Source organism: Lineus longissimus, chromosome 7 (assembly GCF_910592395.1).
Source record: "Lineus longissimus chromosome 7, tnLinLong1.2, whole genome shotgun sequence".
Taxonomy (NCBI): Eukaryota; Metazoa; Nemertea; class Pilidiophora; order Heteronemertea; family Lineidae; genus Lineus; species Lineus longissimus.
This window is the reverse complement of record NC_088314.1, coordinates 4205179-4229324: the sequence shown is the minus strand read 5'-3', so window position 1 is coordinate 4229324 and position 24146 is coordinate 4205179. Positions and strand designations below refer to the sequence as shown.

The 24146-nt window shown below is 42.9% G+C and overlaps 4 protein-coding genes across 14 annotated transcripts in view; all 4 read right to left on the bottom strand.

Annotated features, from left to right (window-relative positions):
* Nucleotides 1–879, bottom strand: part of LOC135491727 (protein piccolo-like) — a 95934-nt gene extending 95055 nt beyond the window's left edge. For all 9 annotated transcript variants that reach the window (XR_010447873.1, XM_064777789.1, XM_064777791.1 and 6 more), the window contains exon 1: nt 852–879. The gene's annotated coding sequence lies outside the window, so the exon portion shown is untranslated. The remainder of the gene's footprint in view (nt 1–851) is intronic.
* A 1797-nt stretch (nt 880–2676) lies between these two features.
* On the bottom strand, nt 2677–8517 carry LOC135491292 (protein phosphatase 1H-like). 2 transcript variants are annotated; one of them, XM_064777053.1, is made up of 11 exons: nt 8201–8517; nt 6983–7196; nt 6673–6774; nt 6402–6560; nt 6137–6249; nt 5936–6020; nt 5597–5715; nt 5319–5382; nt 4621–4740; nt 4201–4352; nt 2677–4066 (listed from the first exon to the last, which is right to left on the bottom strand). In XM_064777053.1, the coding sequence occupies exons 1-11, from the start codon at nt 8434–8436 to the stop codon at nt 3625–3627; spliced, it is 1806 nt and encodes a 601-aa protein (XP_064633123.1). In that variant the 5' UTR covers nt 8437–8517; the 3' UTR covers nt 2677–3624. The 2 variants fall into 2 exon arrangements, with proteins under 2 accessions (XP_064633123.1, XP_064633124.1); XM_064777054.1 differs by having other exon boundaries at nt 4621–4728.
* Nucleotides 8518–8696: 179 nt separating this feature from the next.
* Nucleotides 8697–13817, bottom strand: LOC135490629 (dihydrolipoyl dehydrogenase, mitochondrial-like). Its single transcript, XM_064775903.1, has 12 exons — nt 13724–13817; nt 13434–13512; nt 12981–13057; nt 12588–12726; nt 12199–12299; nt 11878–12021; nt 11562–11663; nt 11045–11266; nt 10604–10740; nt 10035–10362; nt 9676–9765; nt 8697–9507 (listed from the first exon to the last, which is right to left on the bottom strand). Exons 1-12 carry the CDS (start codon nt 13766–13768, stop codon nt 9442–9444), a joined length of 1530 nt encoding a protein of 509 aa, XP_064631973.1. The 5' UTR covers nt 13769–13817; the 3' UTR covers nt 8697–9441.
* A 5376-nt stretch (nt 13818–19193) lies between these two features.
* Nucleotides 19194–22411, bottom strand: LOC135490630 (uncharacterized). 2 transcript variants are annotated; one of them, XM_064775905.1, is made up of 3 exons: nt 21326–22411; nt 20388–20623; nt 19194–19634 (listed from the first exon to the last, which is right to left on the bottom strand). In XM_064775905.1, the coding sequence occupies exons 1-2, from the start codon at nt 22194–22196 to the stop codon at nt 20571–20573; spliced, it is 924 nt and encodes a 307-aa protein (XP_064631975.1). In that variant the 5' UTR covers nt 22197–22411; the 3' UTR covers nt 19194–19634; nt 20388–20570. The 2 variants fall into 2 exon arrangements, with proteins under 2 accessions (XP_064631975.1, XP_064631974.1); XM_064775904.1 differs by having other exon boundaries at nt 20388–22411.
* Nucleotides 22412–24146: the final 1735 nt, after the last annotated feature.

Sequence of the window (24146 nt, the reverse complement as noted above, 5' to 3'; positions counted from 1 at the left end):
TTCGGATTCCTGCTATGACAAGTGTACCCTAATTGTAATATATGCGTCATATGCCAGGAAGAGAAAAACTGTGAAAAGCTCTGTTGTTGAAATATGGGATTTATATTTTATTGAGAGGTACCCACTCATACACTCGCCATAGGCAATAAAACAATCCGGCCTATCAAAAATAAATTATTAAGGGGATGAGAGCCATCCACGGGACGAGTAGGCTATAGCCGCCATGTTTTAAGATTTGTTGAGTCACATGAGGGAAAACTGATACAATTCTCAGTGCTCAATTGTTCATGCTTTTGGGTAAGCCGCGATACCGCAATATGGTAAAGATACTACGATATGTGAAGGCCCGCTTCATGCGATACCCCGTCAAATCGCATTCCCGTGCAACCAACTCGCAATGGGAACTGGGGCAATTAAAAGGCAACATACGGCCATCTAATTGAGCAGAGTGGCCGTGATCCTTGAGATCAAACGATTTGTTACAACTCACCGTACTAGTATATCGAAAAGAGGTGAAACTCAATCCTGAGATACAGGCGGAGTATATTGAAAACCACTGGTGCCAGGATGGTGAAACACGCGCTACTACGTTGCGGTGTTGGATGAGGTATGTCATGACTGCACGACGGATGAACTTTCACACTGTAATAATAAGGGGGGCAATGCGTGGGTTATCTTACCTTCAAATAACCATTTCTTGATGCATCTGTACGGCTGCACTCCCTGAATACACCTACGTTGCGAACGTACAGTATGCCCGAAATATCGGCCTATCGCACCAAAATAATTGTTTAGTATGTTTAAACCAATAAACATGTAAGTATCAAACAATTTAAAATACGATATCTCACCTTATTTGAATTCGAGCCTGGCTGTGCATTCCCATAGAGTGTAGGCCCTTGTCCTATATCTCTGTTACTAGGCGTTAAACTACAAAGGAAACGACCATTAAGCCTGTGACACCTCAATTGATAACTGGTGTCCCATTATTCGAGAGCAAACATGAGATTCGGGCCCTGCGGCTGAGATTGAGGTCATTTCTGGTATGGTTCGTGATGTTTGCCTTGCCACCAGTAGACCAAGTAATGTTTTCTTTAAAGTAGTTTTGCAGATTGCTACATGTATGGTCAGGGCTGGGATGTGCGAACACAGCATTCCCAGTATATTGGTATTTAAATTTCATTGTACCTAAGCAAGCAATGTAAAATTTCAGAAAATGAATCTGAAATAATGCGGTGGAGAGTTAGGGGATGTCTCGTTTTTTGAAAGTGGTAAGAACTTAACGCCTTAACTCTTAACCTACAAAAGGTTTGGTCAATAGTCATTTTGTACTACCATATATTTTAGATGAAAGCGTGAATACAGTCCAGAGACCAGTGAGTCGCGGTCGCCGAACGTAAACCGTCCAAATATTTTATACACATTCAGATTACTTCTCTGGAAGCTTTCACTCATGCCATACCACCTTGACCCGCAAGGTTTTAACACCACATGATGGGTTGTACACATTTAGCCTGTCTTTTCAAATGCATTTGCCTGTCACATCCAGCGACACTGCAGTAGTACTGTGGCCACGACCAACCACTCAGCTAATGACTGACTTAACTCAATTCAACCCCCGCCACAGATGGCACTGCATGCAGTGGCTCTTGCTGCAAGTGGGGCGCTGAGTGTCCGAAATGGTGATGTCATAAGGGGAAACTACGCCTTATGGTTGAGGGACAAAGGAGATAGTCATGGTTGACCAACACACTTGAATGCCTTTGATGACGGACAAGGGGAAAAAGTTAGTTCCAATGCAAGCCACCAATTTCGGGAAGCATGTATAGGCCGCACGGGTACTGCATGACTCGGCACGCACGTGCGGCCTGGAGAATGAACAGCAACCCTCGACTCGTTTACCAGTCTCTTCCATTCAATCATTACTCTCTAGGCTAAACTTTAGAATTACCGATCGGATGTTCCTCCGCACTATATAAGTTGTGAATCGGTTTAAAGGGTTAGGGTTAGGGTTAGGCTACTTGTTCATTATTCGGTATTCATTCGCCCCTTAGACCTATACTTCCGATCGGGAATTCTAAAGTCGTTCCTATGGATGCCTGGATGAATTATTTTACTACAATCATCTAGTCCTCTAGCTACCAACAGAATGTGAAACGATTGCGGCCCGCAAGCATGCTGACTACCGTCATTGGGCCGTATGTCCATCCTTGAAAGGAGAAGACTAGGACTCACGTTCACCGCCGCCGGAAAGGCGGCATGAGGAGACTTTATGACTGATGTTCACCGCCGGAAAGTCGGCATGGTCTTTCAGCTGCCTCATGGAGATCCTACCGTCAGGAAGTACATCCCAACGACAATTGCTAACGTCCTCCTCTGGCAGCTCAGTGCTTTCAAAAGTGACGATATCCAAGACGGGGATATCGTGAGAGCCTTATTGATGAACTTCTTGAAAGTCTTTTAGAAGATGAGAAGCTGCGTCAATATCCTCATATATGACAGAAAGAGAGTGGGGTCCAGGAATCACGGAAAGGATACCAGGCTTCTCTGCTATGTACTCCTCAGTGCCCCTCAAGGCCAAAGTGTGATCACGGACAGAGTTTGTAAATTGCCCCCCCGCACGTTGTTACACGTGTCGATCGAGGAATTGGATATCATGAACAGAACTAACACAAATTTAAATTCTCTTAACAATTTATTCTTCATACACTACATGTCCAAGAAATCATGTACAAATATATTAGAATCATACTTTGGAAAACAATCTTCTTTCGATTTGATATCACTGCTGTCATAAAGGGGTCTCTATTGGCAGTGCAGACGCACCTGGATCTAACAAGATGTATAAAGATGTAATTTGTCTCTGCGGTCCTTGTTATCATCTCAACAGAAACTCTCTTCCTAAAACTTGACAACCTTGTCCTACAAATGATAGCAACCTATTCTCTGCAATTATGCCAACTTGAAATATATTTATTCCACCATATACAATTTCTTCCAAAGTTGTGAAATTTCTGAACTAAATAACTACTTTCTGTTCAAATCCTTGGAGGAATACATATGTGCATATTTGTATATTATTATGCGTAGCACCAATAGAATAAAACATAATTGGCTGTAACAATCCCAACCAGAGCCAGCACCCATGCACTACAAACATGTATGTCACAAAATAATCAATTTATTAATATTTAAAAACGCTTGGGTTACAAATGAAGGTAAAATATCAATCAATCTCTCACTCCCGAGTACAGGTATCACATCAGATTCATTATCGAAGGCAGTGCACTTCATGTCCCTCCCCTCCCCCAAGTCCATAAACAAAGTGCTCAACTACACGTACATGCATGGCAATTCCACAATATAAAGGCTTAAAATGCCCCTAAAGGATGTCATTCCCCTGAAATACTTTACAACTGGAAGACAAGTGCTGCTCCTCATGTTTCCAATCAATGTCTCCGCACTGCACTACCTCTCTTGTGGGTGAAAGGCATAAATCTGAAATCTATACTTTATTTGTGATGTCATCTGCACAGCCTCCACAGCCAAACACCATTAACATTTTACATGGCACTATTGAAATTGAAAACAGTCATCTTTCACTTCTAAGGTAACTTTCCAGTCTCACGATACAGAGTCTTTCAACTCTCCTGCATCCGAAAGCGGTTTTGTTGCATAAAATTTTGATCCATTTACATTACGAGTCATGTCTACTACCCCTACAGCACCAGCCCTGGCATCAACTGGTCTATTGTGAACTGTTCCAGCAGTGTCTCCAGCTGTTGGCCCCGCAACATTCTTTTTTACCCAGATATCTTCAGAAGAATCAGTTCTTTCTGGAGCTTTAGAAACGCCAGTTGCTGCAGTTTTAGAAATGTCACTTTGTGGTTGGGATGGTGTCACAGCATTTACTCGTGACTGTTCCCCTTGTTTGTAATTTAGTAATGGTATAACCAATACAGAGATATCGTCCCCAGACCCAAATTGACCTTCCCCTTTTATCCAGTTTCGTGCTTTCGGCATACCACGGGCACTAACGACCAATTCCTGAGCAACAGAGGTATACCTGAAACAATAATTGAGAAATTATTAAATTTCAAACAAGGTTTGAATTTAAAGGAGTATGTATAGCAAAGATGTCGAGCCAGCATCAGCAAATTATTTATCTTATAGCAAGAATTACTCAGGAGACTAACATACCGGCTCAAATCTCCCCTCTTTGACTGTGACAATGCTCGGTTGACAATATCTGCACATTCTTGGTTTGATATCACATCCCAGAGTCCATCACAGGCCATAACTATCACATCCTCGCTTGTTAGGTCTTGCGTCATCAGGTCGAACACCTTAACCTGAAATAAAAGTTTTTACAGCATCAAAATTATTCTCTGAGCAATTATCAATATAAGAGAGGTTCAAATTTTTATCTGGGAACGAGCCTAAGAATGAGGTGATCTTTTTCTTGTTGACGTCATCAAAGACAGTACATGTAAGTTTCATCGCCTTTCTGACAACAGGTCACGGGACATCCGTTTTCAAAATGCGGCCATTTTGATCTTGTATCAGAAACTGAAGCCGTCTACTGTACATGTATCCCTGTAGTATTCTAGTCTAACCTACCTCAGGTATTGGTGAAAGGAATGGCTTGACATGTATCTTTGAGTCATACACTTGTAAATCATGGTCGCCTAAGCCTCGGGTCACACCTATCGTCCCCAAAACGCGCGACTGAAAAGTAGACTGATGAAAATGACAATGAAAGGAACACATAAAACACCATCACCAAAAGGGATTAAGGGAGACTACAGGCTGGAGCCAGGTGGACAAGATCAAAAACGCACAAAACCGTTGATATTGTAAACAACTTTATTTTCGCGAGCCTAATAATCTTCACTCAGTGTATCCAAATTATTCAGTCAGATACAAAGAGAAAATGCACCTGTTGTATATGTCTGAATATGACACAATCTGCAATTCAAAATTGGAAAATGAAATGTGAATACACCTGTCTTGTTGCATTTAGTCTTGATATGTGGACTAGGTATAGGAGGCTAGGTAGGTTGAAACCAGATGTGGATACACTATACAGGTGAAGGGAGAGGTTTCCCCCATGACACGGAGAGTACCTGGGTTTGGAACATCTATGGTATATAAGGCTGAAACCCTACCAATTCACAAGAACGTGAGATTCATCTGGGGTAGATCACGATGCTTTCCAGCAGTTGAATGACAGATCTGCCTGAACAGCTAAATGTTATAACGACTTGATACTATTTTGCAAAACGTAGTGAACATACTAGATGATAATCAAAACTTACGCGTTTCCCTTCACCAAAGATGAGAGGGAATTTCAAGTCATCCTCTGCTATTGTTTTGTATGCCCTTAAAAAAAGACAAGCAGCTGTTAAAGTCGTTTGTAATTACTAGTGGCCCAGGAATTAGGAATGCAGTTATACACAATAGTGCAGTTATTATGCATAGGAATTCCTGAAACTCGGTACTAATAGTATGTATTACTATATATCTGCTCTTTGGAATAGAAGAACATGATAATACTCAATTTTTTTGCATTGCCATATTTCAAATGTCTCCTCACCAGCCAGACATTTCCGCATCTCTATAGAGCATACGTTTACCAACATCTCGCTTGTGCACCCTGCGTGGAAATTCCAGATATGTGAATTCATTAGCTAAGAGTTCGGGCTGGAGGTAGGCCTGAAAGTAAAAACACAAGTAAATATCAACATAAGGCAACATTATGCCTATCCCTTCATGGCTAAAGTGAGAGACGATGAATTTTCGGTAGTTGACGCCAAGGCCAGTTCTCTCAGATGGATGGATCTGGCTGCTAATCAAACCCTACTGTTCAAAACCATTGTGCTATGAGGCTCCTCTGGTACTTTTAAATTTCTGAGGACTTGGACTGGAAACTTACTAAATATTGCAGACGTTTCCGTTCTGAGATAGGTGTAAAGTCATGCGACATCTCTATCACTTCTTGCCCTCGACAGATCACAGCTCTGAAAAAAAGAATTTTGAAAATCAGATGTCCACCTTGGTCATATGGTTTGAAGCATTATATCAACTTCATTATATTTCGCAAACGTTCTTTTCAAATCATACATTGTGCACATACCTTGAATCTCCAGCATTCGCAAGATAGAGTTTGCCAAGGAAGAAGAGAGCCACTAGAGCTGTGCACCCACCAGGTATCTTGAAGGTAGTCCTTTCCCGGGCTATTTGAGCATCCTACAGAAAAACGAAATAAAAGAAATTATAACTGAAACATGCATTGTAACCATTCCTACCTTACTTTTTATTCCAATACAGAGCTCAACATTAAACCAGTACTTATTTTACACAATAATATATTATGCCCACAAAAAGAAGTGATTTCTTACCATGTCAAGGAAGGCAGTCTCTAAAGCACCAATAACGAGATTATCTATTGTAATTTCTTTGGAAGCTGGTCCAAATTTGTTGTAATCATCATAGGAACCATTCATCTGTTGACCCAAATACTTTTTCATAATCAGTGGTTTCACAGCACTAAGTTTCTCCTGAAAAAAAGATAAAAATCAATAAGATCATAACAAGTTATTGGTTGCAAAATCAGCAAAAATACAACGGCCGCAAAAATTAGAGGTTTACGGTAGAACATTACAGACTTACCTCAACATGCCGATGAAGGAGATTGACAGCTGTTAATGCAGCTCCGGTTCCGGCATGTCCGTCAAATATGGCAAAGTAAGGCGCATGAATAGACTCATCTTCCTGAAAGAGAGAAGGCTATTTTCACAAATCATGCACACCGTTTTTTTATTTGTAAGTCAGACTGGGAAACATTGTAGTTCTCTGGGAGTGTTTCTGGGGATGGAAAAAAGAGGTACATGACAAAACCGCCAGTCACCACCAGGCATTAACTCTTGCTACTTCCATCCTCCTTTAAAGAACAGCGACCCCAGTTAATTGGCATACTCACTTCAATAACCTGCTTGGTGTGTTCAATCACAGCATCGGAATTCTCTCCAACTATTGGCCTTTGTTTGCCTGGCAGTGGGGGAGGACCGGCACCAAATGGACTTGATATGGAAGCTGTGTCACTGGTTGTGGGTGAATAGCAGTCTCTCTTGATATGAAGAATGGTGTGACCAGCTTGGTCCTCATTTTTCGAACTTTTACCAGCATTTATAACTCTGAATAAAAAGATGGATTCAATTTGAATGAAATTGACCATCCTGTCATGCAGACGCCGCAAAACATGACCTTAACCCTCAGTTACTTATCACATCATTGACACAGGCCTATATATGCTGGTGCTTTATAATGATATGGGTCTCCAATTTGGACCAGTTCCTATTCTATGGTAGCCTACAGTCACAGCCTATTCAGCATTCTGACTTGACCTCAATGCCATTCAATTAGCCCTTTCCTGACAATTATATAAGGCTAAAACAGCCAATATGATAAAGTAGGGAAACAGTGTAAACTAATTTTGATAATTTGAAAGGAAAAAGCTTTCAGTTTTGAAAAGTTGGTCTTGTGATAAAGTTTCTTTTCACCAAGCACTTTCACATCCTACTGTCATGACTTTAGGCCTATCAATGCCCTTGAAATTAGGTCAAATGGATTTCCCTCTTCTTCACATACAAACTGATCTATGAATAGTTCTGTGGCTGACAACTATCTCACTCAATTATGTAGTTGAAATGAAAGAGAGTGATAGCCATGAAAAAGTTTTCTTCTAAAATTTATTTGGCATATTTTGGGCCAACAACTGCTGCACATAACCCAGCGGGCCTATTGTGAAAACATAGAGGGGTTACTCTAAGGTAAAAAGTACAAAATGATGAGGACTAATGGCATCATTCGGAAAAAACATGCCGCCAATCCCATTGTCTTCCCTCTGACACAACAGTTAGGCCTAGGGCCAACTCAAAAAACCGTGATTGTTCCTTTGTCACGCTTTATCCAGATTGCTTATATCACATAAAAACATGATCGTGTAAATTCACACAAAAACGTGATTGCCGAATCACATTAAAGCAGGATTAATTGTACAATCACGGTTTAGCTTGAATGAACCAAATCACGGTGAAGTCTGATTGTATCTAAATCACAACAAAACGGGATAGGCCGACTAGTAGCCGGCATTTGGTTACCGATTGATCGACGAACAGCAGAATTATTTCACACTTACTCAGCATATCCTGAATGCCACAAGAGTTTCGACATGTCTCTTGGTACCAGCACAGGCCTGGTATGATGATCAGCAGAAACCTGTACTTCATCATCAGTCAACTGCATGAACTCTGGACGGTTGTATCTGTACTTCAACTCCATGCCTTCTGGGTCTGTCACAATCTCAGTGTGGTGAGGAACGGCTGCTATCCCGCCCATAACGTTAGCTACAACGTTTCTAAAGCGAGAAAACATTATTCCCCACACTTATGGGTACTTTGAAACTGTTTTCCAGCTAGAAAACAACAAATTTGCAAACCCGGAAGTAAATGAACTCATGTGACGTGGTACTTCTGTCAGAGTGCAGACGAAGTTTTCAGTGTCGCCATCTGTCGTAAGCCAAACGAGCTAAACGTCCGAAGAGGACATAATTGGTCTGTCTGGTTGGTTGTGGCAAAGTCCAAAAGACAGAAATAATGTGAAAGCTAGCCACATAACTGACTAAAATTCACAGATGTCAACAATTCAATACAATTTTATTGTACAATGATATTACAAAGATTAACACATTGAGAAACACTGATTTGTCATTATTAGGCCTACTTTGGCTTACTTGCCACTATACTATTTAAACACACCAAGCTCTTATACATGTATCTATACCAGTACTTTTTAAAGTTTGACATCTTTTCAGATTGTCACTCGATCTGAAAAGTTCTCCAACGTTTCATTTACATGGAGCACACTACATGTAAGTGCAGAGCTTCATGGGCTGAACTGCCAGCCTATCAAAGCCAGCTAATGCAACACAAGATTTTCAAAGCTGTACATGCAACAAGGCAACAGGAAATGTATATTTCAACCTTGCCAATGTGTGGACAGATGTATTCCTGACCCACAGTTAAATACGAATGGCGTACCCCTTTTACCTCAGCCCATCGCAACTCTGTCACCCACCTAATCAAAATGGCAGATTCCTAACTTGGCTTCAAAAATGGAAGGTATATGTATGTCAGAGTGTAGCCTTAGCACAAAAACAAGAGGCTTGTTTATACATTAGCCTTTTTAATTAGAAACTGTCCGAGGATCTGATGACAAAATTTGGGCCAATTATGTTTCGACAGTGCCACATCGATCACAAGAAATAGTTCAGGCTGTATCAGTGATAATCCTGAACTAATTCCCAAATCTGTGAATAAAATAGAAAGTACACAAGTCCATGAAAGTCAATGCTATCATTTCATAGCTTTTCTATACAGTTCAACAGTTGATCGCTTTCCCACAATATGCCATTAGATTAGCCTCCCTAAGCGCTTCTGAGACAGTCTGCAAAATCAAAAGAAATAGAATATAAGACAAGCATAACAGGTGATATTTCCTTTCAAAAGGGTGATAAATTGATTGTCGTTGCGTGGATGTCCTTATTCTACCACAGCTGCAGTGTCAACTCCAATAAGAATCTGACAAACAATGTTTGTCAGTCCAAGAACTTACCGGATGGGCATGACACACTCGGGCAACATCTTCACACGATGCCCCATATTCCATTGCTAAACAGGCTTCATTGATGAGTTCACCAGCAACCTGCAATTGGACGTATCAATATCAATCAGGTAAATCTTGAAAGACAGAGCAGACAAAAATTCAAGCTGAGTAGTCCTTTTGCTTTATTCTATCAAATATTAGTCCCGTTTCAAATTAAAGTATGGCAATGATAAATTTCTGAGGGCAAGGCTGCAAAAGTGGCAATTCTGTCCATTTTTGGGAGACCGCCATTTGACCTTGGCATGCAATTTGTCTGCACTTTGTTGTACCAGGTTTTGTCCTACAGACACATGAAAAATGAAACTTACTGATCCAATAAAATGGCAACCTAACAATCTATCTGTCTCTTTATGTCCTAGAACTTTAACTAAACCGTCAGTATCGAAATTCGTCTTAGCACGACTGTTGGCCACCAGCGGGAACTTTCCAACCTTGTACGGTACCCCCTCCTCCTTCAGTTGTTCCTCTGTCTTGCCTACCCAGGCAACCTCAGGATGGGTGTAGATGACGGAGGGCACGCAGTTGTAGTCGATGTGGGGAACACCACCACACATACCCTCAACACAGATGATCCCTTCATCTTCAGCCTTGTGCGCCAACATGGGCCCAGCAATCACATCACCGATAGCATACACGCTGAAACAAAATGATTAAACTTGTATATTTCCTTAGTGTGAATAGATTAATACCTCAGAAATGCATTTTTTACGGATAGCAGCTGGTTGCCCGGGCCCAGTGGTCCTAACAGCACAGTATGGTGATCTACATGTTGCTTTATTTTGCCAACGCCAAGAAAATCCATGACCACAAGTCCCTGCTTTGATAATGTGAGCTATTAGAAAATCTTCAGGGCAAGATAGTTTTGTCTTTCTCTTACCTTGGCACTGACGTCTGGAATCTTGAATTGACTGGTATCTGTCCCCTCTGGTTTGTTGTAATTCCAACACTTTCAAGACCAAGCTGATCGGTGTACGGTCGCCGTCCAATACAGACTAGGAGAGTATCACAATCTATCTGTAAACAAAACAGAACAAAAACATAAGAGTATTGAATCTTTATCTTCTCCATTTTTAATCTTGGCAGTTCATGTCTGTAAACATAGCCAATGAATTCCGATGATTATTTAACGCGTTTAAGAAATTTACAAAACTTTTGGTGTCGACTTTCGAATCTGGTTTTATGAAACCGATTCAAGCTCCAACTTTACTAGCATGTCAAATCTCACACACCCTAGAACTACATTCATCACCGGTCAAGCAAAAGTGAATGGATTCTTGACAGTCCAAGGAGTCAATGCGGAGGCCTAGGCTATACTAACTGAATCTGTCTTTCCATCTTTCACGCTTTCGAAATTGATTTTGATATTTGAGCCCTCTCGAACTGCAGTCGTGACTTTGGTGTTCAGCTTGAATTTGAGTCCTTGTTTGGTTAAAACGCGTTGGAAGTTCTTAGCGATCTCCATATCGATGCCCATACCACCGACATGGCCCAAGAATTCAATGCAGGTGACCTCTGAACCAAGCCGGCTCCACACTGAGCCCTGAAAAAAGAGTAGGCGAGGTTAAATACTCAATCAAAGCAAAGAAGAAGGAAGTCTGAGATCTACTTTCGCTTATCCATGTGTACAATGTATAAAGGTAGGGCATTCTGAAAAATCCAACTTCTTTATCACTGAACAATACATTCCTCTCAAATGACCCGTCTCAAAGGAGTCAACCTATCAAATGCCCTACACAATAATCTGCTTACTAATTTCGACCAGCCCCAAATACATGTACAACCGTTTTCTCCTAACTTTCCTCAGTTACAAAGTACAAGCTGATGAATTGACTCACCAGTTCAACTCCAATGACACCAGCCCCGATGACGATCATTTTCTCTGGGACTTTCTTCAGTGACAAAGCCCCAGTTGATGACACAACTGTCTCCTCATCAATCTGAAAGGAGGATAGGAAAATTGTTTTGAAACAACTGAAGTTGCTGTAAAACAGCAAAAAAAACCAAGCACCATACTAAATGTATTATCATCATTCACACACAGAAAGTCAAAGAGCTGGTCTTTAACATCAGTTTGAAATTATGATCCATCTGGGTGCAAAAGATCTAATGGAAAGCTTATCAGAGGACAGAATTGCAGCAAAAGCTTCTTACATCAATTCCTGGAAATGGTGTGACTTCTGAACCAGTTGCAATAAGGATATTTTTTGCTGCCACCTTCTCCTCTGTCCCATCTTGTTTCAAGACTGTCACTTCATTTGGTCCGCTGACTTTGCCATGGCCTTGGATATGTGTTACCTGCAAAGTTCATACAGAATCACAGAATGTGTCAAAATTGTTCAAAACCACCAACATGACCCCCTTGTACCCACCCCTCACTGACAATTACCATGACCATCATGAACCTACTAGAACAGACAATAGGGTACTGAAACCATTCTGCCAGTTGGATAAAATCACTTAAAGGGTGCTCACCTTGTTTTGTTTGAAAAGATGTGCAACTCCGCCAGTTAAACCACTGACAGCTTTTGTTTTCTGTTCCATCATTTTGTCAAGGTTCAAAGTGAGGTTGTCAACTGAAAATAACAGTAACTCCATGTTCAGTCGTTCATTTTTTTTAAATTGAATAGGAGATTTTCCAAACACACCATTTTGCAAACACAGTATGCTTTGTCAAGTTAATGTACTATGTATGTCCATCTGATTGTTTATTTCTGTTACCAAGTTGGCAGCCTGATTTATCAAGTTCGTGCTCTGATTCCTGCATTCTGGTCGTTCAATGTGACAACAGTTCAACCCTATCTCAGTATCTGGAGTGGGAGAAAAAACTGGCTATGGACAAATATTGAAATGTTATTACTTACATGTAATGCCCCTGTTGGCGAGATCCTTCGAATGAGCCATGTGGTAAAAATGTGAATTATTGAGTAAAGCTTTGGAAGGGATACAGCCGACATTAAGACAGGTCCCACCAAGTGTGTCAGCCTTCTCTACACATACTGTCTGGAAAACAAAGAAATGACAAGATAATTACCTAAATGTCTAAACCATTCGGATGATATGACCATGCCTTTTCCTGTGTGATGAATCAGACTTCCAAGATCATGACAGGTTTGTCAAGTCCCAAATCAATAAAGTGACATTGACAAGTGGTTGAGGTTCACCATCCAAAGCCAAACGTTTTTAAAAACAGCTTGAAACTTTGGACATGTCCGACAGACTAAGTACAGCTCAGAACCTCATTAGTCAACACGAACCTTCATGCCAAGTTGGGCAGCTTTGATGGCGGCTACATAACCTCCTGGACCGGATCCTATCACTACAACATCAGTATCTGAAAGTGGGATTATATGAGATCAAACAGTCAGTCCGAATAAGCCTTAGGTTCTTTAAAGTCTGGAGTTAGAAATCTAAGAGCAGAAGCTAGTTTTCTGCATTTCATGATGGACACACACTCAAGACAGTTCAGTTGGTCAGTCCCTCTTATCATTTGAGTAAGAGACATGGCCCCTCTTGTCGTCACCCTCAATGTGGCCTATTGCAGCTTTTTTCAACGAGGCCATAAAACCTGTTTTCAGTCTACCTGAATCTGCCTTGATTGAGCCTTGAGGAGCCAGCAGCATGTGGCACTGGCAGTGCTGGAGGGGGGAGGGGGAGAGGTAATGATCTAGTCAGTCCCGAGATCATTGCACAATATATTATATGCCTACCTGTGTCACTTGCATAACCCCTAGAAAGACCCTGATTCAGGGCTGGTATGACACGGACTCCCTTTGGGCCACATCCCGCCTGCAAATATAGAATGAATGATCAATTTGCTTGCCATGGCATATGACAGTCACAATGTATGACATCAGCATCTACTCCAGTCTAGGCCTACAAAATGTACAGGGAACTTGAAAGCATTGAATGCGGTTTAGACACAAATGAACCCACTTTGCGTTACACAGTTCACCTACAGTTTCTCACGAATGAACACAACAAGAAACATTTGCCCTACCCTCAATAAAACTGACGAAATCTTCGTACAACTTGCGGACAACATCTTACACAAACCAGCAAATTAATTTTCAATGGCGGAGCAAGGACATCGCTGGTACAGGGTATCGACAACAGATGGCAGCACGTGCACGATCGGGTTGTCTTCACTGGCAGCAACCAGGTTGTGACAACTTGCTGGTCAAATTGCTCATCTTTTTCAAAACAGACAATAATGTTGTCACAACGAGTTCATAAGCGCCTTCGAGTTTAATATGTAAAGTCAAGGACTTAGTGAGCCCCCCTTTAGGTCGGGGGAGCTCCCCCGAACCCCCCTACGAGCATATGTTAAGTGCAAGCTCTAACAACTACAGCTGTTACAATGGGGGGACACCCCCCAAACCCCCCTCCGTCGACATAGGTTTTTACCAGTGCGTTGGGGGGAAGCTCCCCCCAAACCCCCCCGGTGGACAGTCAACTAGCCCTTCTGTGTCATACTGCTGGAGGGGGGGGGTGCGATGGGACCATCCATATAGTAATTATAGTTCCTTCCGACACATTTTTGTTTTGGTAATGTAATACATTGTGATTGTCCTTATTCACGGGAATCGGGCGTTTCCAGTGATATACGACACTTAAATGGATTGTCCTCATGCATTCACTTTGGAAACGCATTTTAAAATAGATGTTACGTCCTGTTAATGGGGCACGTCACCATCGCGTACATTTGGGAAAAACTCCCTAACGAGACCGGAGCAGACGGCTGAAAGTAGTTTAATTATTGGCCGCTAGGGTGCAGAATGCACGCCGCTCACCCGAATTTTTCACGCAACTTTTGCTAAATAGAGCTAGTTCTAGTTTGTAATTCAATTTGATACTTCAGATTTGGGCAGTAGACCAATATAACTTAGTCGTCAGTGTGGTTTTAAGCAGGGAAAACGTATTTGTTTTTCTTAAAGTGCCTTTTTTGGACGGGTCTGTGCGATTGTTTTGTTTATGTCACGTGACCTCGACCATGTCGACACAAAATTGATATAAAACCACCCTTTTCTGTCATTATTTAGGACGGATATTTCTCTAATAAAAATATTAATGTAATTGACCAATTTTTAAGGCATATGTAGCGAATTCCCATGAAGATTTAAATTAGATGTTCTCGTAACCTGTTACAACTGGTCTGATTTATAATTCAGCGCTACAACTGGTCTGATTTATTTATTCAGCGCCATTTTGAAAAACCAAAAAAAATTGTTTGTTGGATATACAATATTTACTCTCTTTATTTCACTTCATTTACATTATATACTCCCGCACACACGTGTATCTTAAGAGCCCCTCCTAAAGGGGGTCTTAATATGTAAAGTCAAGGACTTAGTGAGCCCCCCTTTAGGTCGGGGGAGCTCCCCCGAACCCCCCTACGAGCATATGTTAAGTGCAAGCTCTAACAACTACAGCTGTTACAATGGGGGGACACCCCCCAATCCCCCCTCCGTCGACATAGGTTTTTACCAGTGCGTTGGGGGGAAGCTCCCCCCAACCCCCCCCCCCCCCCCCGGGTGGACAGTCAACTAGCCCTTCTGTGTCATACTGCTGGAGGGGGGGGGGTGCGATGGGACCATCCATATAGTTCCTTCCGACACATTTTTGTTTTGGTAATGTAATACATTGTGATTGTCCTTATTCACGGGAATCGGGCGTTTCCAGTGATATACGACACTTAAATGGATTGTCCTCATGCATTCACTTTGGAAACGCATTTTAAAATAGACGTTACGTCCTGTTAATGGGGCACGTCACCATCGCGTACATTTGGGAAAAACTCCCTAACGAGACCGGAGCAGACAGCTGAAAGTAGTTTAATTATTGGCCGCTAGGGTGCAGAATGTACGCCGCTCACCCGAATTTTTCACGCAACTATAGCTAAATAGAGCTAGTTCTAGTTTGTGATTCATTTTGATACTTCTGTAACGACCGTCCTTGTGAATGGAATTGTCGTTAATGAGTTCCCGTCAACCCCTGGCAAAATGAATGAACCTTCACCAGCGTTGACGAGAACCAGAGTTTGTGGGGGTGTGCATTGACCGATAAATTATAAGCGCTAGAATATACCCAAAATATGTTTATTATGAACAAACTAGATTCCAGATTTCACTTCACATTCATCCAACCCAATAAACTGCATGGCCAACCAGATATGACCCCAGGTTACCCAAATTCCTTCTCACCACACTTGTTCTACCAACAACCCAGAAGCCTAAATTCCCCTGTCAAAACGACATCTAATTGGAGGAGAAATCACCTATTAATCAAAGTACCAGTCAGATGAACCAAAGCCAATGTAAATCTATACAGGGTGGCCCAAAACAGTTCACCAACCAAGACATGGAACACTCCGAACTAAGATTCCCCAGAACTTGTATCACCTGGAATCACTTTCTGATTATGTAACTCAAAACCTATGCCAAGCAGGGAAGTCAGAACAAGATTAAACACTATCAAAATCCAGTATAAAACAAGTGACATGATCATGACATGTCGGACAGGAATTGTGGGCAACTTTGCCCAGCTTCTTCACACAAAGTTCCAACTCAAACAAACTAAGAGAAACCTCAGGAAAACCCGGTCAGTCTGGCCATAACAGGATATTGACAAACCCAGCCCTAGAGGCACACGAAGGGGGTAAAATTATAGGTCACATGGCAGAAATACGGAACTCGGAATTTGAGGGTTTATACTCACAAGAAAAGCCAAAAGTCAGCAAACGTTCCCATGTACATGACATACATGGTGAAGATTGGGCGTGTCACACCATGCAGCGGTTCAGAGAGATGAGACAAAAATGTAGGCTCTACTCAGCCATAGGAACCAAGCAAAATCACAGAAAGAAAAGGTCTACCCGTCTGGTAGCAAGCGCGCTAGGTATGGACACTGATCAAAGCTAGGGCCCAGTTTTATACAGAAAGATTACCTCATCTCAACGAACCAATGCCTGCCGTAACAGCCAGAATTCACCAACCCTATTACAAAGTAAGCCACACAAAAGAAGCTAAAATCATTAGCCCAGAACACAAAGGAGACCAACGATCATCACTTGAAAATACCTCAGGAGATTACCAAATTATAGGCCCAAGCAAACCAGGTCAAAATTATGACATAACCATTAACCATGCAAGGCCCATAACGACTTCCGTTACAACTACCCCCCCTCCCTCTAAAAATGTCATGCCCTCATGACATCAAAAATGCACAAAATATCAAAACATGTTCAAATACAAAGTCACCAAACATCACGACACATCTGGAAAACAAGCAGAAAAATTACTATATGCTCTTCAGTTTCCCATCTCATCTCCTAAACCTGGAAAATGACAGAAATTATCTAAATTACTATGATTCCATCACGTCCCTTCAAGGTTGACCCTGGAAAGGCTGAAATTTCTGCATCTCATTACAAAATCATTTCGAAATCGAAATGGCAGTTCTATTTTCCGACCCCTCCTAGTACGGATTGGCGAGACCGCAGGCACAACAACCACAGGCTCGGTTTCCACTTCCACATCCTCCGGGTCAAAGTCTATCGCATCATCCTGCCACTCCACTTCTCCTGGTACATCTCTCCCAGATTCTGGAACAGTCACAGTCACATCACGCGGTTCAACAGCAGCAGCCGCTTGCTCAGTATTTGACTGAGACAACTGCTCAGGCGCCACTTGATCTGAGTAACACGGTTTTAGCCTATTGAAATGCACTACGTACGATTTGCGTCCGCCCTCCAGCTGAATCTTAAAATTCACGTCTGATAGCACTTTCACTATCACGAATGGTCCAGTCCACGGCTTATGCAACTTCCGACTCAATCCACGCTTGACCGCCGGCGAATGCAACCAAACACGATCTCCTAACTCGAACTTTTTCCCATGCTTCCTCGAATCGTACACCACTTTCTGTCTCTTGTGTGCGGCACCCAAACTCTCCTCAACCATGTCAAAAGCCGACCTCATTCTCTGCTCAACATCCTCTGCGTAAGTACCAACGTCATCACACGGCTCACCAGGTGGTCTACCAGCAACGAACGACAACGGCGTCACCATCTCTCGTCCCAACATCAACCGTGCAGGCGTGAAACCAGTGGACTCCTGGACGCTAGAATTGTAAGCATATTGAATCATTGGCAAGTATTCCACCCAGTCTCTCTGATGATCATCAACAAACTTCGACAAAGCCGTGCAAAGTGTTCTCATATATCGTTCTGCCAAACCATCACCTTGTGGGTGGTAACTCGTAGTTCGGGTTTTCAAGATTCCTAAAATCTTAGCAAGCTCAGACATAAGATTCGACTCAAAATTAGGCCCTTTATCAGAATGCCAGCTCCATGGGATTCCGAACCTAGTGATGAAATTGTCAACTAAAACTCTGGCTACCACAGCAGCCTCCTGACAAGGTAAAGGATACAATTCTACCCACTTTGTCAGATAGTCCTGGACGACCAAAATCACGCGATTGTAATCTTTACCAGCCGGAAACGGTCCAACGATGTCCATTCCAATCCTATCAAGCGGTCTGCAAACCAACATGTCCTGAAGAGGTGCTCGCCTATGAGGTATCGGACTACGACGCCGCTCACATGTCCTGCACTTCTTGATCTGCTCCTTCACAAACGCATCCAAGCCTGTAAAATAGAAAGTCTGACGTATACGCCTTAGGGTTTTATGCACCCCAAAATGACCAGCTGTGTTATCAGAGTGTCCCAATCGGAAAATTTCTAATTTCATACTATCAGGAACCACTACACGAAGTTCACTACTGTTCTCTCTCATTGACTCCCATCTGTAGTAAACCAAATCATTCTTCAGTTCTAACTGACCAAACACCGACCACCAACGACGAAGGGCGAATGAGAACTGGAGCAACTTCGATTTCGGCGGACGTTCTCCAGCTTCCAACCACTTCCGAACAGTCTTTAGGTCACCATCAGCTTTCTGCGCCTCCACTATACCTGCAGGAGCATCAACATCTATTCTCAAAACACGACAAAACTCAGACTCAGGGCTAGCTAAACTACATGTACGAGTGCATTCCTCAGCTTCCACCTGGGTACTCAGATCCTCTATAATTGATTCTTGAATGTCACTTATTGGTTCACTAATGGAATGTTCATGCTCTTCACCCTCCTCCAGGGGATATCTACTTAAACTGTCCGCATTTACATGCTTCTCACCTGGCCTATGCATAATCTTAAACCGGAATGAAGCCAAATACTCCAACCAGCGAGCAACCTGACCTTCTGGGTCTTTAAAATTAAACAGCCAGCGTAAGGAACCATGATCTGTTCTCAGTACGAACTCCTTCCCCACCAGGTAATGTCGGAATTGCTTGATGAAATAAACTACCGCCAGCAGTTCACGGCGTGTGACAGAGTAGTTTCTCTCAGCTTTCGACAAAACCCGGCTGCCATAAGCCACAACTTGTTCACCCCCAGTCTCATTCACCTGTCCTAAGATTCCAGAGATACTATGACCACTAGCATCCGTATCCAAAATAAACTCTTTCCTTGGATCAGGATAGGCTAACACCGGAGCGGTACACAACTTTTCCTTCAACAATTCAAATGCACGTTCACACTCAGCTGTCCATACCCAATCCACCTGTTTCTTTGTCAATTTATATAACGGGGTAGCAATCTCCCCAAACCGTAGCACAAAACGACGATAATACGCACAAAGGCCCAAGAAACTCTTCAGCTGGGTGACAGTTTTAGGCCTCGGCCATTCTTTTACCTTCTGTATCTTGGACCAAGATGTCTTTACTCCATCCCTACCAACCACATGACCAAGGTACTCCACTTCACGTCTACACAGCAAACACTTCTTACACTTCAGTTTCAACCCGGCAGCTCCCAAACGGTCAAACACCTTCTGGATATCTGCAAGATGCTGAGAATATGTTGACGAAAAAATGACCACATCATCCAAATAAATTATGGCAATCTCCCACTGCAACCCAGCCAAAACCAACTCCATTAAACGCTCAAAAGTACTTGGGGCCCCACAAAGTCCAAATGGCATCCTAGTAAACTGATATAGCCCATGGCGTCCCACTGAGAAGGCAGTCTTAGCAGCCGAATCAGGATCCATTTCACATTGCCAATAAGCGGAAGCTAAATCTAGAGTTGAAAACCACTTGGCCCCTCTCAAAGCGTCTAAGTTATCAGTAATATTGGGCAAAGGGTAACTGTCAAACTTGGTGACCGAATTCAGTTTCTTGTAATTAATACAAAACCTAGTGCTGCCATCTTTTTTCTTCACCAATACTACCCCACTTCTCCAAGGAGAGCTTGAAGGCTCAATCACCCCCCTGCTTCAACATATCCTGTACACATTTCTCAGCCTCAGCATACTTATGAATAGGTAACCGGCGCACTGGTTCTCGCAAAGGAGGAGAATCCCCAGTATCTATACTATGTCTGACTACATCTGTACGACCCAAGTCCATGTCACCCTTAGAAAACACATGTTCATTCTTCAGCAACAGCTTGTACAAATCAGCGGCCTGTGCCTCATCAAGTTCACCAAGACTCTCTTCATACAACTTCTGCAAAGGTTCTGACAACTTATCTTCAGTTTCACCAACCTTGAGATCAGTCTCCTGCTGCGACTCAAAAGGTTGTAATATAGCAATACACTGACCTTTTTGCAAAATGTATGGTTCCTTGTGAACATTCATCAGTCGTACTGGTACAGCGTTCTTGTCGACGGAGACCACCGACCTGGCCACCAATGGTCTGTTTCCGGACAACGAAAAACCATGATGCACACCTTCCATCATTCCCTCCTGCAACCGCAGCGCGCCCCTTCTTCTAATTCTCCCAGTCAACACAACTTCCGACGATGGTGGTATGGTGGTAGTCTCCCCGACAAAAACCCTGTAACAAGAAAATGCCAAGTCAGGTTGGTTATAATGAATGGGCACACACCCACAAAACAATCGCAACAATCTATGTCCTAAATCCAGGGAAGCTTTCATTGGTGAAAGAAAATCCATCCCCAAGACACACAACCCAGGCACAGCGGCAACTACCACTGGCCCTACAAAAGTATGCTGTCTACCAGGACGAGGACTTGGCAAATCTGGAAACTCCAACTTAGCATTAATTTCTCCTAAGACTGGCAAGGTACCCCCAGATGCATTCAAAATTTCCATATCATATGGCATCAAAGGCGCCCCACCAGACACATTCATTTTCTGATGTAAATCTTCTGAAATAATTGTACAAGTTGAACCTGTATCCAGCAAAGCCATGAACTCTACCCCATGCATCAAAATTCTAACATGTGCAGATTGCCCCCGCACATAATCAAAAGCCTCAGGCTGACCCCTCTCAGGGTTCAGTTCAGAAGAGCCAGCCCCATCTAAAAATGTGGATTTCCCGTACCAGGTCCAGGATTAGGTCCAGGATTAGGACCAGGATGAAAACCAGGGCCCAGAGGCCCCTGAGAAGGTCCTGACTGAGGATTTGTGTTACCTTGGGTGGGCAGTCCCTGCTGTTGCTGAGCTTCAAGTTCTTGGTCACGTCTCCTTTTAAAACAGAAACCCATCTCATGACCATCACGACCACAATACGTACAATGCCGAGCCCTCCTACCAGGGGCTGTACTAATCTGACCGAGAGCAACCAGCGCGTCATTTAGCTTTTTCGAAAGCGCGTCTATCTGCTTCTGCATACCAGGTCCCGACGGTCCGTCTGCGACACCCGGCCTCGTCATGTTCACCTTCTGGGGACCCTTCCTAGCCTCTCCAGGTTTCTCGGCCCTTTGGAAACTTTCCTCAGCCAGCGCCCTAGACAAAGCATCGTCCAAGGTGTCGCAGTCGGCCCGCCTGACCTGGAGCCGAACTTCCCTATCGGTTAGTGCCTGAGTAAAGTAGTCCACCGCCATCTCTTCCCGTATCGCCACTCCTGCCGATGGAAAGGCCTTCAAGACCAGACGACGGATGTCTGCGGCCAATTGGACGTAAGTCTCTGTTTCAAGCTTACGCCGCGCCGCCAGTCTGGCCTTGAATACCTTCACATCAGCAGGGCAACCCCGCAGCCTGAAAGTTTCACAAAAGGTATCGAAATTACATTTCTCAAAATCATGCATGTCTTTGTAAACACGAAAAGCATCGTCCTTAAGTCGCAAGGGCACAAAACTCATTAGCTGCTCCTCTGACCAATGGTTCACCCTCTGCACAATTCGCACTCTTTCCACCCAATCTTCGAAATCTGTCTTACCATCGTTATTATACCAATCCGGTAACACCACCGGTTTCTTATGGAACAGCTCGTCATCGGACTCAGCTGTTGCCCCATAAGGAGTCGAATAACGCATCCGACCAGAAGAACCCGGAGTTGCGGGCGGTGGTGGCCCAACCATCACATTCGTCATCTCCTCCTGCATCCCCTGCAGGGCTGTGCCAATCTGCGACAGGAATTCGTCTACCCGTCCAGATGGGTCCATGTTCAAGCTAACACAAATATCAAAATAAAAATAAAAAATTGGCCACTCACCGAGCTTTCCTGATGATCCACACCTAGCGTGCAATAAACTAAATCTAAACTTCAAATGAATAACATTGTCTCATCCACTCATCTCCACCGCATAGCATGACACACCAGACTGACCAGAAATTCCAAAAAGTTTCCCATGATACATTTAAACCAGCAATATTACCTTGACAACAAAAAAAAAACACACGTCAGCCAAAAACAGGCTACCTCCCCCCTCCAACAAGTGTCACGACCCAGTGACAACTCACAGGAAGCAGAAAAAGTGAAATATAGATAGCAATTAGTAAGTATTACCGGCCAATGAAAACCACGCGGGTGCCAATTGTAGCGACCGGGTTTGTGAATGGAATTGTCGTTAATGAGTTCCCGTCAACCCCTGGCAAAATGAATGAACCTTCACCAGCGTTGACGAGAACCAGAGTTTGTGGGGGTGTGCATTGACCGATAAATTATAAGCGCTAGAATATACCCAAAATATGTTTATTATGAACAAACTAGATTCCAGATTTCACTTCACATTCATCCAACCCAATAAACTGCATGGCCAACCAGATATGACCCCAGGTTACCCAAATTCCTTCTCACCACACTTGTTCTACCAACAACCCAGAAGCCTAAATTCCCCTGTCAAAACGACATCTAATTGGAGGAGAAATCACCTATTAATCAAAGTACCAGTCAGATGAACCAAAGCCAATGTAAATCTATACAGGGTGGCCCAAAACAGTTCACCAACCAAGACATGGAACACTCCGAACTAAGATTCCCCAGAACTTGTATCACCTGGAATCACTTTCTGATTATGTAACTCAAAACCTATGCCAAGCAGGGAAGTCAGAACAAGATTAAACACTATCAAAATCCAGTATAAAACAAGTGACATGATCATGACATGTCGGACAGGAATTGTGGGCAACTTTGCCCAGCTTCTTCACACAAAGTTCCAACTCAAACAAACTAAGAGAAACCTCAGGAAAACCCGGTCAGTCTGGCCATAACAGGATATTGACAAACCCAGCCCTAGAGGCACACGAAGGGGGTAAAATTATAGGTCACATGGCAGAAATACGGAACTCGGAATTTGAGGGTTTATACTCACAAGAAAAGCCAAAAGTCAGCAAACGTTCCCATGTACATGACATACATGGTGAAGATTGGGCGTGTCACACCATGCAGCGGTTCAGAGAGATGAGACAAAAATGTAGGCTCTACTCAGCCATAGGAACCAAGCAAAATCACAGAAAGAAAAGGTCTACCCGTCTGGTAGCAAGCGCGCTAGGTATGGACACTGATCAAAGCTAGGGCCCAGTTTTATACAGAAAGATTACCTCATCTCAACGAACCAATGCCTGCCGTAACAGCCAGAATTCACCAACCCTATTACAAAGTAAGCCACACAAAAGAAGCTAAAATCATTAGCCCAGAACACAAAGGAGACCAACGATCATCACTTGAAAATACCTCAGGAGATTACCAAATTATAGGCCCAAGCAAACCAGGTCAAAATTATGACATAACCATTAACCATGCAAGGCCCATAACGACTTCCGTTACACTTCAGATTTGGGCAGTAGACCAATATAACTTAGTCGTCAGTGTGGTTTTAAGCAGGGAAAACGTATTTGTTTTTCTTAAAGTGCCTTTTTTGGACGGGTGTGTGCGATTGTTTTGTTTATGTCACGTGACCTCGACCATGTCGACACAAAATTGATATAAAACCACCTTTTCTGTCATTATTTATGAAGGTTATTTCTCTAATAAAAATATCAATATAATTGGCCAATTTCTTAGGCATATGTAGCGAATTCCCATGAAGATTTAAATTAGATGTTCTCGTAACCTGTTACAACTGGTCTGATTTATAATTCAGCGCTACAACTGGTCTGATTTATTTATTCAG

Coding starts and splice junctions, on each gene's coding strand:
- LOC135491292 (XM_064777053.1), bottom strand. CDS start 8,436: ATGTTTTCTCGCTTTAGAAACGTTGTAGCTAACGTTATGGGCGGGATA. Junction 5,383..5,596: donor GATGCGGAAATGTCTGGCTG/GTGAGGAGACAT, acceptor TCTTTTTTTAAG/GGCATACAAAACAATAGCAG. Junction 4,353..4,620: donor TCCTTTCACCAATACCTGAG/GTAGGTTAGACT, acceptor CTTTTATTTCAG/GTTAAGGTGTTCGACCTGAT.
- LOC135490629 (XM_064775903.1), bottom strand. CDS start 13,768: ATGTTGTCCGCAAGTTGTACGAAGATTTCGTCAGTTTTATTGAGG. Junction 13,513..13,723: donor TTTCGTCAGTTTTATTGAGG/GTAGGGCAAATG, acceptor CTATATTTGCAG/GCGGGATGTGGCCCAAAGGG. Junction 11,664..11,877: donor CACCATTTCCAGGAATTGAT/GTAAGAAGCTTT, acceptor TCCTCCTTTCAG/ATTGATGAGGAGACAGTTGT.
- LOC135490630 (XM_064775904.1), bottom strand. CDS start 22,196: ATGGACCCATCTGGACGGGTAGACGAATTCCTGTCGCAGATTGGCACA.